Raw genomic sequence first — 14,071 nt, 5'->3', positions numbered from 1 at the left:
TCCTTCAGGATTATACACAAGCTGCATGGTGCTTGCATAGGTGTGCCATTAGATGGCACAAAGTGTCCCCAGGTACAAGTGGTAAATGTCCGTCTCACTTGTAGGCTGTCATAGGTGTGGGTCATGTCCTGGGAAGTGACAGTCCAAGAGCCATCGGGAGTAACTGCTGGTACACATCCTGCCACAGAAGGCTACTTTTTTTTCTGGAAGAGCCTCTGCAAGAGGGGAGGGATTGATATTCTTGACACTACTTTTGGGGGACTGTGTCAGTACAGTTTCAGATTCGGTTTGGAATTAGCTTGAGTGGTGGGAACTGGCAGGAAAGCATTACGTACTTGCAGTGATTACCTTGCAGGGTTATTTTTGAAGCCTCTTTAAAAAACCATTTAAGATAATATATATAACTCAAGTACATTTTCTTGTACTTGAGTTATATATATTGGCTTTGGTATTTTTGATTACTTTGGTGAGTACTTTGCTGGCCTGTATTGTAGAAGCTGTTTTGTTGCATGACGTGTCTACTGCTAACGACTACAGTATTTTTGCCTTATCACATGTACGTGTTCCTAAAACAAACAGGCGACTTTTAAAAAGTCAGCTTCCTTTGTTCTCCAAGTGCCTGTCATTTGAGAGGGCGGAGGAGAAGTGTGGCAAATTTTAGAATGTATAAAAAAACCAACTTCTCCCTTTCTTTCCACCCACTGCTTCCTCCAGCTCTGCATACCTCCTTGCACTTCTGTGTCTGAACTCATCTCACTGAGATTCAGCAAGCTGTGGAAGTGTCCCTCTACGGGGTCTTGATCCTTCCATCATTCTTTCCCACCACTCATTCTTGCAGTGTCTTTGTCCCTGGGGGTTGCATTAGCTTTATATCCTGTCGGCAAAAGTGATTTTTCATAGCAACAGCAAACAATATGAGATTCCCTTTGGGCTGCCTGTATTTTCTGGACTGTTGTAGCAGCTTTTGTTCTGCCAGGTCTCCCTTGTAGCCACCCATTACGGCCCTGCCACTCTATTCTGTATTTATGTCGCTGTTCTGTTGCTGGGTCTGCAATTCTGTAAAGCTTTGTATGACTGAGAAGATGCAGGTCTTTCCTGGGACAAGCACCATTAACGGCTGTTTCTAACTTTATCTTTGTGCAAGTAATTGGTTTTAGTGGCAAATAATTTAGGAGAGGTATTTCCCAAACACAGCATGCATTTTTCAAGAAGTGGGGGAGAGGAAAGGATGGGGAAAATTAAATGTTAGGGCCACAGTGATTTCTGAGCAGCAGAAGTGAAACATGTCACTAGAGGAGTGTAGTTTGAAGTTGATTTTATTGGTACAAAAATTGCAGTTTTCTTACCTGTGGAGCAGAGCACCCATTCCTAAGGATGATGGGTTGCTTTATCATTCAAATGTAAGCTGTTGCACTTGTGTGTAAGACTGTACTGACAAACACAGGTTTTGCTGAGAGAGCTTTTGTACTGTTTGCAATTTGGAGTTAAGGTCAAAATATTTAGAACAGCTGTGAGTCTGTTTTTCCTCCTGGGCTTTCTTTCCCCAAGTTCTCTGTTTTGTACCTAAATGGAGCATGATATAAATATGTGTTTACAGAGAGCTCAAACGCAGAGTCTGTAGGGCTGGTAGCTACCCTAGGCAAGGCTGCTTGCTTTGTGCCCCTGGGTCTCTGGCTGTAAGCTGCAGCAGAAGGGAAGGGTCTCCATTCCCACGACCACGTGTTCCTGCCCTGTCTCTTGCTTTGGCTCAGCAGGTTGTGTGACTGCTGGGTTCAGTGCTCTGAAGGGCTTGAGGGGCCTGTGACACACTGATTATTTATTTTGGTGTGAGGCTTGTTTCCCTGATCACAGCTGATCTGAGTCATTGCATGGGTGTGTGATTGCTAGAAAGTGGAAACACATGTGGGAGGCTGGAGCAGCAAAGAGGAATTGCATCTTTTAGCAACAGTCTGGAGTTAAGATAAAAGTCTGGATGCTGTAAATATGCAAAGCTAGGGGAGATTTTAGTTCTGTCCCTGTTTTCTGATGGCTTTCTTGTTTTGTGAGACTCAAACAAGGGTACTTGATTGCTGCATCATGCTTTATGGCTGCATAGTGTGGAAGCTTTGATACTATCTGGTGAAAGGTGGCAGTTTCATTTTATGTTATTTGTATTTTACTGGGTTTATGTTTATTTTAATATAAGTATATATGTAAATATGAGTATAATTTTTTTTAAATCCACTATTTTTTTGTATCTCAAATATTTTATGTTTGGAATTTCTTCTTTAATCTTTAGTGATGACTGTAGGCTGTGAAAGCATCAGTCTATAAGGACTCACAGAGTAAAGTCACTTTTTCATAGGGTTATGTGTAACTCATGTGGACTGAGGGCAATGAGTTTCATGTAATTATTACAGCTTGGGTTGTAAACACTCTTTGTTGTTGAGGTTGCCTTACTTCTGCAACTAGAGTACCCTGACATTTAAAACGATTAAAAGCTATTCCAGATTTCACCCCTTTGAGCACAAATGCTCTATTCATTAATGCCTGTTTCAGACTTAAGGTTGCTTAAAATTATTTTTAAGCTTCACCCAGAACAGTTCAGCTGTTGCAGGAGACAAGGCTATGGGGGAATTATGTTCTAAAACATATAAAAGCTACTTAGGGGGACCTTTTATTTGAATTCCCCAATTGATTTTAAAATTTGAAATCTGATGTGATTCCCATCTCAATCTACCCATTTCTGCCCAAGTTCTAAATAATTAAAACTCTTTGCCATACTCAGTGAAGACTTGTAATAGTATAGCACGTAAAAATTTTAAGGGATCTGCTTTCTCTCAGCTGGAATTCTTCAGTGTTGACCAAATAATGCTTGCATCATCCCCTAAAGTAAAAATAACGCATTGTTTGAGCATTATTTCAAGAAGTTGAGCTCAGTGTTGTACAAGTCACAATTGAAACCCAGGAGTGGGACCTGAGAACAAGATCTTCTCTCTGATTTATTCTCAGTAATCTGTTTTCTGACCTCAGCATGTGTCCAGGAAGAAACACTGGTTTACTTGTGGAGCATAAAAGTAACTTGGGTTAGACACTGGAAGAACTGACAAGAAGAGCAGGATTATGAATCTTTGGAGCAGGGACATCAGCCTATGACTAGCTACAATGCAGCAGGAGAAGGGACACAAGACATGCAGAGCAGTTGAAGACTGCCCTGGCCGAGATGGACATGATGTCACTGAGAACACATAGCAGATACCTGTAGGGAATGATGTATGTGTGTAGGAGGTGAAGGATAGGAACTCAGTGAACTATTTAGGCTGGTAAGAATGGAGCATTAAGAACTGAAAATTAGGGATGCTTATGGGATTGGGAGGCAGGATAGGGCCAATGTCATTCTTGGGCAGTGAAGAAAAGGGTATATGTAACCAAAGCAAGTTCTCTTCTAAACAATCCCCCTGGTTTTCTCTGTCTGCTGCTGCTCTTAAGATATTGTGAAATTCTGTCAAAACATCCCATTGCCTCTTAAATCAGATCTGCTGTACAGGGTAAATGCCACCTTTGTCCATTAGCTCACCTGGCAGAGATTTGTGCATGGATATCAAGTCCCCTAAGTAATTTACAGTGGAAAGAATTTGCTTGTCAAAACATCTATAAAGTTACACATGTCCAGGATGCCAAATGCATCAGTTGCCCATTTCTAGTTTAGGTACTCCCTGCCGGTATCCTTAGGCACTGTTCCTTGTTCATTTGCTCTTTAGGGAGCCTTATGAGACCTTGGTTGTGTGCTCAGCTGTACATAATGCAGCATTTGGTACCCAGCTGTACATAAGGTGTTTCCCTTTCTCTTGGGGTCTGACTGGGGCTCTGGTGACTGATGTGTTGAACAGCTGAGCACTCATAGCTTAACCAAAATCTCTGGGAGCTGTCCTTGTATTGTCTGTGTGAGGAGTCATATGTAAATATGTACTACAGGAAATACCAAGTTCAGTCTGTCTCAGGGAGGGTACCTCAAAAATCAGTGATGTGAAGCAAGAGACTTTGGGGTAAAGCACTATTTCTGTCTGCAAAATGGGAACAGCTATACTCAGAAATGTGCTTAAAACCTCTTTATGCTTGGTAAGCTCAAATGCCACAGTGATTGTCTTCATGGAAGCCTTAAGTGTCCTAAGGCATTGTTTTGAATCTTGTTTTGAATCAGAAAGCATGGGGTAAAAACTGAGAAGTGGAGAGACCCAAAGGCAGGGGATGATGTGCTTTTGGCCACCTGAAGTCAGAGCCCACAGTGCAGGCAGATTGTAATTGGTGGGGGACTAAATACTTCTGCACACATAGAAGGGAATCTGTTAAAAGTCTGGGGCCAGGAGTGAGCAGCTGTCAGCTGGGCTTCAATTTTCTAATTCTTGTTTCATCTGACCTCATGATACTGATCCAGGAGATTATCAGGAGATATATATACATCTAACCCCAAATGGCAGTGTGTCTTCACCTTGATTTTAATAAAATTTCACAAAAGTGCACTAAGGAAAAAATTGTTTTTATTTCTAAACCAATTTCTTATAGCTTTACAAAGATATTAGGCTTCATCAAAACTTTATCAGAAAGTGTACCACAAAGCAAAATATAGAGAAAATATAAATCATCTTTGTCTTGCTCTTAGCTTCCTAAAGTTGGAGAATTAGAACACTGAGCTCTTCTTCCTCTGTTCTATCCTATTATTTATTAAAAAATACATTATAATAATTGAGAGGGATAAGTAAGAGATAAGAGCATCCTTATCTTCAGGTAGCTATTCCGCTGTCAGCCCAGAAATAAAATGAATTTGGTTTGGGGGGATCTTTGTTTGGTTGCTTTGGATTTTTTGTTTTGGGATGTTTGTTTGTTTGGTTAGTTTTGTTTTGCTTTTTCCACATCCTTCTCTCATTCTTTTCTAACATGACCCATTTGGATGTGGAAGTTGTCTGTAGTAGTCAGTCATAGCTGATTCCAGTGACAGATTTAGACAGTATATATGAGTGCATGCTCCTTTGCACTTGAGGAACAGTCCTGTCCATTTTTATTTCATGACAGTTCTTTGGTTTTATTGTTTGTTTGGCGCTCTTTTCCCTAAAGAGTACTTTTTGAGGACTACAACAAACACTTGGGATTAAGTGGGGAAAAATGTGACAGGTCTTGTGGCTCACAAGTCTGTGGCAGGGATCCCTACCCCACCAAGCACAGCCACTCTGCCAGTGCTCCACTCTACCTTCTTGTAAAAGCAACAACTCTTAAACAGAAATAAAATCCCAACAATTTAGGAAAAAACCCTTCAAAGCTCTTTAATCCCCATCTTATTGGGTTTTTTTTTAGCCCCTTGCTTTTGGGATACCTGAATGCTGATCTGCAAATGCTATTTTATGTCACAGCGTCTCATGTACGTATATCTGAAATTTCTGTTTTATAGCTCTGATTTGCAGTTTACTAAAGTAAACATAAATTTATGAAGTTTAGAAATTTGAAATGCACCTTTCTGTTTCTTTGTATTTTAAATGGATTTTTAAAATGTGTTCTGTTTCCAGAGAGAGAGCAGAAGGAGGAAGAGTGATTGTAGAAGTTGATGACAAAGTGGCAAAAGTCAGAAATATAAAGGTATGCTTTTTGTTGTCTCCTCTTTCCCATACAAGAATCCTGATATCCTGATAATTTTCTCTGTTTGCTTGCCTATTGGATCATTCTAACAGAAATATTAAGGGAGAATTTTAAACTGGCACAGCCCTAGAATTATTGCAGCAAAAGAGTGGGGAAGGATTGTTTTGGTTTGGGGTTAGTTTGTGTGTTTTGGGGGAAGAAATTGAGAAGGGACATAACAGGCAGCTATCTTGTCTGTATGTTATATTTATCAAAGCCTCTGCAATGCCATTGCATGCCATCATTCAAAGCTGTTGGTAAATTGTTTAGGAATTTTTGTATATCTTACTGTTACTAACATCTGGATAATTTCTTTCCCTGTATCTCTCCTCCTTTCATATTTCCCCTCAGAGTGCAACTGATTTGCATGAAATAGAGCAAGTTGTGTAAAGCTGCACTTCAGGCCTTGGTAAAAGACCAAGAGCTATAAGAACAAACTGAGTGTAGCCATCATCTTCCTCGAGAGCTCTGGAGCCTGCATGCTTTTTTTTCTGCTGAAGTTAGTGTGAATCTTGAGGTTCTAACAAAGTTATGAATTAGATCAAAGCTACATGTATATGGTGTTCATTTTCTATCATGTTTTGACTCGTTACTCTCCTCCTTTGAGTGTTCATAAGCTTATCTGTTTTATTACCAATCACTTGGGTAAGATTATATGGAAAGATTTATACAATTCCTTTCATTTCAATAATTGTTGACTGCTGTGCTAGAAAGGCTTCTCTGTCATTGTTAGTAGCCCATAAATGTTGAGTCTGGATTGTGCAGTCCCAGTGACAGAAGCATTAGCTTGCAACTGTGACAAAGCAAAGGGGGAAACTGGGGAAGAGATCTGCATATTTAACTATGCAGTGGTAAAATTGTTTTCTTCTTATTGCTTGGGGCCTCATTTGTGTCATGTGGTTCTCTGTGAAACAGAAGAATTTCAGAGAAATATCAAAAGGTTTATAAAGCTTTCCTGCTAATACACAGAATTTATGAAGAATTTATTTAGCTGAATTATGCCTATTGTATGTGTCTTGGGGAACCTTAGCTGTAGTAAATGAACCCTTCTGAAAAAATGCTCTAGCAGGTTTGTCATGGGTTTATCCACCTCACTCTAAGCACCAAAGAAAATTGAATAAAGAGGTTTAACTCTATGCCATTCCTTTTCCACAAGATGGATCCTAGATAAACTTCCCATTAAGTTGGAAAATGTATTTTTGGGCTCAGCTTCAGAGTGACTTGGTCTTTCTGTGTTTTTCCTTTCATTGTCAGGTTGACAGTAGACTTGACAGCAGTTGGGACTCTAGAGAAAAAACTGTGGCCTTCAGCTTTGACTACTGCTACTGGTCAGTTGATCCTGAGGATCCAAAGTATGCATCTCAGGAAATGGTGAGTGATGCTTCACGTCCACATTCCCATCCCATTTTGTCCTTCATAACCATGTCTTCAGGAAGATGCTGAGATATAGATAACATGAGAGATCTCCTTTTCTTTTCTGCCCCCATCTTTTTCTAATTTTGTTTGCAATACCACAGTGTTCAGGCCTCTGTCTGAAACAGGTGCAGTAGGAATGCAATACCCTTGTTTGTCAGCCAATGCACACTTTCCTTAGATATGTTACATTTGGCAGTGATCATCAATGGTGATGATCTGAGGACTCTAGCTTCAAAATGAGATTTTTTTCAGGAGCAGGTGTCATGATCTAGTGGGAGAAAGCTCTGAAAGAAAGTAAGAGTGATTCTCTGAGAGAATCAACAGTGAAGTAATCACATCTTTAATGGTAGAAAACTTTACTTACACCATATTGTTCAGAGATATTTTCCTTGATAAACCGTCAGAAATCTCTTGTAACTAATGGAAAGTCCTTCTCTCTTCAGAACCAAGCTTTGGTTAATTAATAAAAAAGAAGATTGAAGGATCTGGAATTGAAATATTATGTTATTACAACTCTGTTAATAAACAAGGAATTATTAAATCTACAAATAAATACAGTGCACAGCAAAGCTATCCAAATATGTTGTTATATAAGCAAACGTATTTTGGCATTAAAATCAGGTTTTACTGCTGTTTTGTCTCCCAAATTATGCAAATTTCATTTCTGTTTGTTGTGAGTACAGCTGTTCCTGAAATTTTGACCTGTATAATTGTGTTGTTTTTCACAGAAATTATATTTAAGACTGACTTAGTCCCATAAAATTTGTATTTCTGGTAGTGATGAGCACAGGACTGTTTTTACTTTTGGGAGTCAGTTTTTGAAAAACTTATCACATTTGGATATTACCATAACTATAGGTGAAGTTCTTGACTGTGCTTTATTTCCTTCCTGGTACAGTAGTGTGGAAGATGCTTTGTGAGCTTGGGAAGTATTTTAGTGTTTAAAAAATAAAATGGTCTTTTTGAAGTACTTGGCACTAGATAAACTTCTACTTTAGGGATTGCAAAAACCAAACATTTAAATGTTGATCTGTTTGGGTTCCCCCAGCCCCGTTTATATTTTCTTGTTTGTTTTGATTTTGTGTTCATTATGAGTTTGTCACATAATACAAGTAGAAGCTTGCTTCTTAAAACTGTTAACAATATGGTGGCTTTCTAACTGGAATGGTTTAGCAAATGAAATGCTGATAAATCCTGCCTGCCAAGTCAGTTTTAGCTCTACTCTGTGAGAGGAATTATCAGAACTGCCAAATGGAAAATACAAATATTGGCTACAAATGTAAGTTTTTGTTCATGTTGTTATTAAATACAAGTGTGACTGAAGAGGAATGCAAAATGCAATATAAACAGTGCAGCTTTCTTGCTGGGTTTGAGTAGCTGTTTCAGACTCTGTGGAGAACTCTGTATTATCATGCAGTACAGTTTTATCTGACACAAACAGTGTGGGGGAGCCATGAGCTCCTGGGCCATAGAAAACTGAGAAATGGGCAGCAGTTTCTTTACTTGTGCCTGATGCTGACTGAAAGAACATCCAGGGCTGCTCTGTGGAACTGCTGGCTGCTGAGAGAGATGCCTTGTGTGAGATAAGGAAAGTCAAAAGATGGACTGGTGTTTTGAAAGGCCTGGAGCCATGAGGGAATTACTTGGGCTTTTTGCCTGTCTTTGTGATTGTGGAACCAGTAAAATGTACTTCAAATGTCCTTGAGAAGAGGCTGCTGGGATACTGCAATCTTACCATGCTTTTGGGCATTTTCTGTCCTCTTACACTGCATGAAGGAATTGATTGTACTAATGCCATGTTTGGAACCGTTGCTTCAGTGCTGAGCTGACAACAATGATGTTATCAGCAGCCAAAGGAGATTCAGTACCACTGTCATCCTGTAAAAGCTTTCTTTCACAGGCTGACCTTGGATTACTTTTCTCTTGAAGATGTCCTGCCAACTGTTATCATATGTGATTGGTGTATTGGTTGAGGATGAAAAGTAGATAAAAGTATCTGTCTTCAGATTTGTTTTTGTAGAATGCTGTCTTTTAGTAAACTATTATTTTTTTCCTCTTGTAGATGGATGTATAAAAATCAATCCTAAGAGTCTCTTCAGTTAAGGACTCTGTGACAGTGTAACAATAGTGTGAGGACTGCAAACCGTAGTGCTTTAAGTAGGATTTTAAGGATATAACTCTGCTTCTCTGAATACTTCTTACAGTTTCTTCCTGATATTAACACTGTACACTTCAGGTTCCTGTATCCTGCATTTCAGAGATGTGTACACACAATGCATTTTATTCCCTATATACTTTGATCAAATACTTCAAAGGCACTTGTAAGAGTCTTAAGCCACATGTGTGTAAGTAGTTTCAAATGTTTGGAAAATGAGTTTGGATTCATTCTTCTGTTTATAAAGACTGTTCTTTCCCTGCCTCCTGTACTTTATTTGTATTTTCCAAAAGGGAACTACATGTTGCCCATCTTGTATGTTTTTCCCAATACATTCATGTTCGTATTTTTTTGAAGTAGGGAAAGTGTTTTTTCATTTTAATTTGGGAAAGGCAGACTTTGAAGTACAGTAAACTGAGGAGGAACTGGACCAATGTAGTAAAATCTGTAATGTTCATGTGACAGATTACATGCCTTTACTTTTATTTTTTTAATAGCACTGAAAGAAGTCCTATTAAACAGAACAAACAAAAACAACAACAAAAAACCCCACAAAAAAGTGAAATCATTTTTGAGACAGAGTGTAGATTTCCTCTGTCACAGGTTGATACAGAATTAGTTCAGTCTCACAGGGGAAAATGCTGATTGTCTGCACCTGGGCTTTACCACTTGCAAACAATGAAGTTGTTTCATCCTGTCTCCCCATATCCTTGTACTAAGGGTTTTTTGGGAAGTGATTTTGATTTGGTACAAAATCTTCTTTAGTAGAGGGGGGCATTTCGTGTGATTATTGCTTCCTTCCCACTCCCTTCCTCCCCAGATGACTTCAGATACCTGTGTGTAGTTCAGGATTGTTTTCCAAAGACAATGTTGGAAATCCATCACTCTTTGGCCATTATATAATTACAGGACTATTCTTTCCTAGAGATTCATGATATATTTTCATTTTGCAGTAAAAATACTGTGTGATAATGTTATTTTAGTGCTATTTAGGATTATAATTTTTATTCTTACAGGTGGAATCAGCAAGCCTGAGTCTTTCTGCTGGTTGAATGTGATAGTTATTATGTAAGTGCTGTGAGATATTTATAGCTGTCTCAGAAACAAGCACCTAAGTTTAGACTTAGTCAAATCTTTGTCTGGCATAGAACAGTGTGTTTCAAACTTTTGAGCTTCCCTTGTAAAACCTAATATAGCTCTTAGTGAATGTTTCCCCAAATCTGTTTTAGCTCCATCCACTAAGCAGAGGAGAAGATTTAAAAATGTTGTGAAACTTACATAACTGCTCATTTAAATCCTACCGATTAAAAAATGTGTTTCAGCTTGGGGAAAAAGATATGTTTGAGCTAGCACAATTAAGCAAAATCATAAGGGTAATTTGCAGAAGAGCAAGAAACACAGGAACACATGCAAGCATTAAGTATTCCCGCAGCTTCAGCCCCCAGCTTCCCTGCAGGCACGCGTCCCACCCGGGCATTGTGTGCGCTCAGTGCCCGCGGTGGGCAGAGACCCAGCCAGCACTGACTTCAGTGGGATCCGAAACTCTGACTGGGTTTTATTGAAGCACTTTCTGCAGCTTAGTTTTTTGTACCTTAGTGCAGCAGTTTGATGGAGATGATAGTGTTTATAAGGGAAATAATAATTTAGACTTTAGAATTTTTTCCTCAGGCTTCCTAAAGAATTAAACAAATTATATTCATATTGGCCAAAGAATTTTACACTTCTGGGCTTGACAAGTGTGTTATTTTGGTTTGACACAGTATTTTTGGTTTATGCTGGTGTGAATATTCCTTCAGTGTCCCTCTGAAGATCATACATCTCAGTAATACTGTGACTCTCAATGGCCCTTCTAAGATATATCCATAAAAGCCCTTGACCAAAAAGGCTGTGGCCAAACAGAAAGATAACTGTCTTTGAGGTAAATCTAAGAAACATAAGAGTGCACAGAGGCTAAATAGCTGAGTGATTACAAGAGTGATACTCTTGCATATTTTTCACGGAAGGAATGCATTGTCTTGTTTGAAGAGAAGCATCTGCCTATCAAAGAAAAAAAAACCCAAACCATTGTTTTCAAGATTTTGTTATGGATTTCCCTGTATGTAGGGGTTCCATGTGAAGAGTATTACCTTAATAAATCAGGATGGTTTATAGTAAGAAAGCAGTAAGAGTATGAAAACAAATCTTATTGCAAATCTAGTAACTGCTCATAATTTCTTGGCCTTCTCACCCTACACCTTCTTATTCTTCAGCAGTTGTTTACTAATGTAAGTGAAAGAATAACTTTGATCCTTTTTTGGTGCACTTCCACCGTGCATTTGAACCACTGAGAATTTTACAAGATTGTTCAAAAGCCAGACCTGTTCAATTAAAGGTTGTTTATTTCTAAACTTTATATAGCAAGTAATACAGGCTCTGTGCCTGTCTGTCCATTCCACATTTGTAGCTAGGAAGAGCTCCTTTATCTTCAAATATGATATGTAATTATTTCTGTCTTTATAAATACATTAATTGGAAAAATTACTCCTTGCTCTGAAGGCAGAAATGGGGATTACTGATGGCTCCTGTGATAGAATGAGTCCTGTGAAGCGTTTTTTCATTTCTTGTTTGTTTAAAAAGTGTCCTAAGTGCTTTCCATCATGTCTGGCTTCGCAGCATAGCTGGGTTTTATACTATTTCCAGGTACAAAAAGTAGCTGGTGAAAGGGGCTGACAGGCCTTTTCTCTTGGTTGCTTGTCAAAACGTAGCTGGAAAGTGAATAAAGAAACAGATGTTTAGGATGCAAGGTTTCCAATATGGCACTAGGGCTTTTGGCTTTTTTTCCCCCCAAGGGATTTGTTTACTTGTTTTACATGTTCAACTGCAAAAGCTTAGAAAAGTTACACAACAGTATTGTTCAGAAGGAAAATATTGCAACATACTTTCCAACTCTTCATCAAACTAAGTCACTATATTCCTTCCTTTTTTCCTAAAGTGCAAACAAAGTCATGTGCTGAACAACTTTACCTGAGAGGCCATTCCTCACTAAGCTGAGTTTGTGACACTTCCGTGCCTCTGTGCATTCCCTGCAAGATTAAAATTTTAAATTACCTTGTAAATGATCAGGACAAAATCAAAATCTATTATCTGTCCTATGAGACTAATTATAAAAAATACAATACAATGAACTTTTAATTTAGATACCTTGAAAAATTATTCCAGTTTTTTCTCTCTCTGTCCTGTTCCCTTCCTTGTCTTGTAAAAGAAGGGAGAAAGAGAAGGCAGCAGCAGCTGTGGGTGTAAAATGGCATTTTTGCACGAAATATTTGAAAAGCAGTAAGCATTCCATCCACAAGATTTTTTTTTCTTCAATCCAGAGTGAGAGAGAAGTGAAAAGGAGAATGTGCTATAAGAAAAAGGCTTTTTGTGCAATAATTGGATCCGTACATAGCAGATTATGATGGAGGCAGGGAAGGCACCATGAGTGCATGTTATAGATCTTCTGCCAGCAGCACAGCTGCTGTGTTCAGTTTGTGATCAAATAAGGTCATTCTTTCTGACTATACCAAGACTTCTTTGCTGAAAACTTCTCTGGGAGCTATTGGGAATAATTGCAAACTTCAAAGCGTGCTTTGTTGGAAGACAAAAAGAATCAAGTTGATTTTCAATTTATTGAGGCATTGAATTAATTGATAGAAATAGTTGTATACATTCATAGGCAACTGTGGCCTAGTGCAGATACAGTTCAAATATGAAGCCAAAACAAGAGTACACAAGAAAGGATTAAGCTGAGGGAAAACAGTAAACTATTTAACAAACAATGAAATGAGACATTTCTAATGCTCATGCTCAGTGATAGTTTCCCTGCTAGGCACTGACCATTGCTTACTAGATACACAGAGCACATTCTTTACAATAGGCACTCAGTATAGCTCACTAAATGCTATTGAAAGGGTCTGTGCCTTCAACAATTTAAAAGTAAAAAAGAATCAAGTTCTTTGGGTGGTCAGGTGTTGTGCATGTTTGCAGTGAGCCTGCACATGAGCAGTTTGAATTACTTCTACAAATCTTGTGATTCTTGCGTGTTTAGAAGTAAAACCAAGAACTTGCTGGTTCTGCAAACTTTCTGAAGTCATAATGATCTGCAAACTTTCTGAAGTCCCAGCAAAGTATGCTTATTTGGATGGATGATATTTTTTATCTTTTTAAATTAAGTGGTTAAGATGTGAGATACAGATATTTTTAAGAAAAAAATCTTCTATATAGATAAGCTGTATGTGGATGTTGATTGTTCTTACTTGCAGATGGGCATTCACAGTTTAAATTCCTCTATGTAATCAGACCACAGTTTTTCTTCCATGTTCATAAAATAGTGGCTTTTTTCGCCTTCTTTTAATCTAAGGACTATTCTATACTCTTTCTATTTTGCAAGGAGGTTTGCTTGTTCATATGTAAGAATTTCCACACCATGGCTACTCACAGAAGGGAAAGTCATATTCATGGTACTTCCAAGGCTGCAGATTGATCCAAGATTAGTCTTTAACTTGGAGTGGTTTTTCTCCAATCTTATCAATGCTATGTGAATAACTTTGGTTAGACTTGTTTTTTGGGTGCTGAAATTACTGAAAAATTAGTCTGAACTTCAGCTAACTCTCCAAGATCATGTAGGTCTGTGAGTTCTGTAGATAGTGGATAGAAGGATGTTGATAGGCTTTTGCAGGGAGACTGGTCCAGGTTTGGAGATTTTTATTCTCTGGGTGTGAGGTTTTATTTTCTTTTAGTGAGCAGCCTCCTTCTGAAAGATTTTGGGCAGAACTGTGCAGCCTCCTTCTGCACAGTTGGGCAGAACTGTGCTAGCATTGAATACTGAGATATATT

The 14,071-nt window shown here is 38.5% G+C and overlaps 1 protein-coding gene across 1 annotated transcript in view; it reads left to right on the top strand.

The window, feature by feature from the left end:
* STARD9 (StAR related lipid transfer domain containing 9) overlaps nt 1–14,071 on the top strand; it is a 94,269-nt gene that overhangs the window by 6,452 nt on the left and 73,746 nt on the right. Inside the window, exons 2-3 of the mRNA XM_064713867.1 lie at nt 5,538–5,607; nt 6,901–7,017. Coding sequence (XP_064569937.1) covers nt 5,538–5,607; nt 6,901–7,017 — 187 coding nt within the window. The remainder of the gene's footprint in view (nt 1–5,537; nt 5,608–6,900; nt 7,018–14,071) is intronic.

Source organism: Zonotrichia leucophrys, chromosome 5 (genome assembly GCF_028769735.1).
Source record: "Zonotrichia leucophrys gambelii isolate GWCS_2022_RI chromosome 5, RI_Zleu_2.0, whole genome shotgun sequence".
NCBI classification, from domain to species: Eukaryota; Metazoa; Chordata; class Aves; order Passeriformes; family Passerellidae; genus Zonotrichia; species Zonotrichia leucophrys.
The sequence above is the reverse complement of the archived record's forward strand: the minus strand, read 5'-3'. Positions and strand labels throughout refer to the sequence as shown.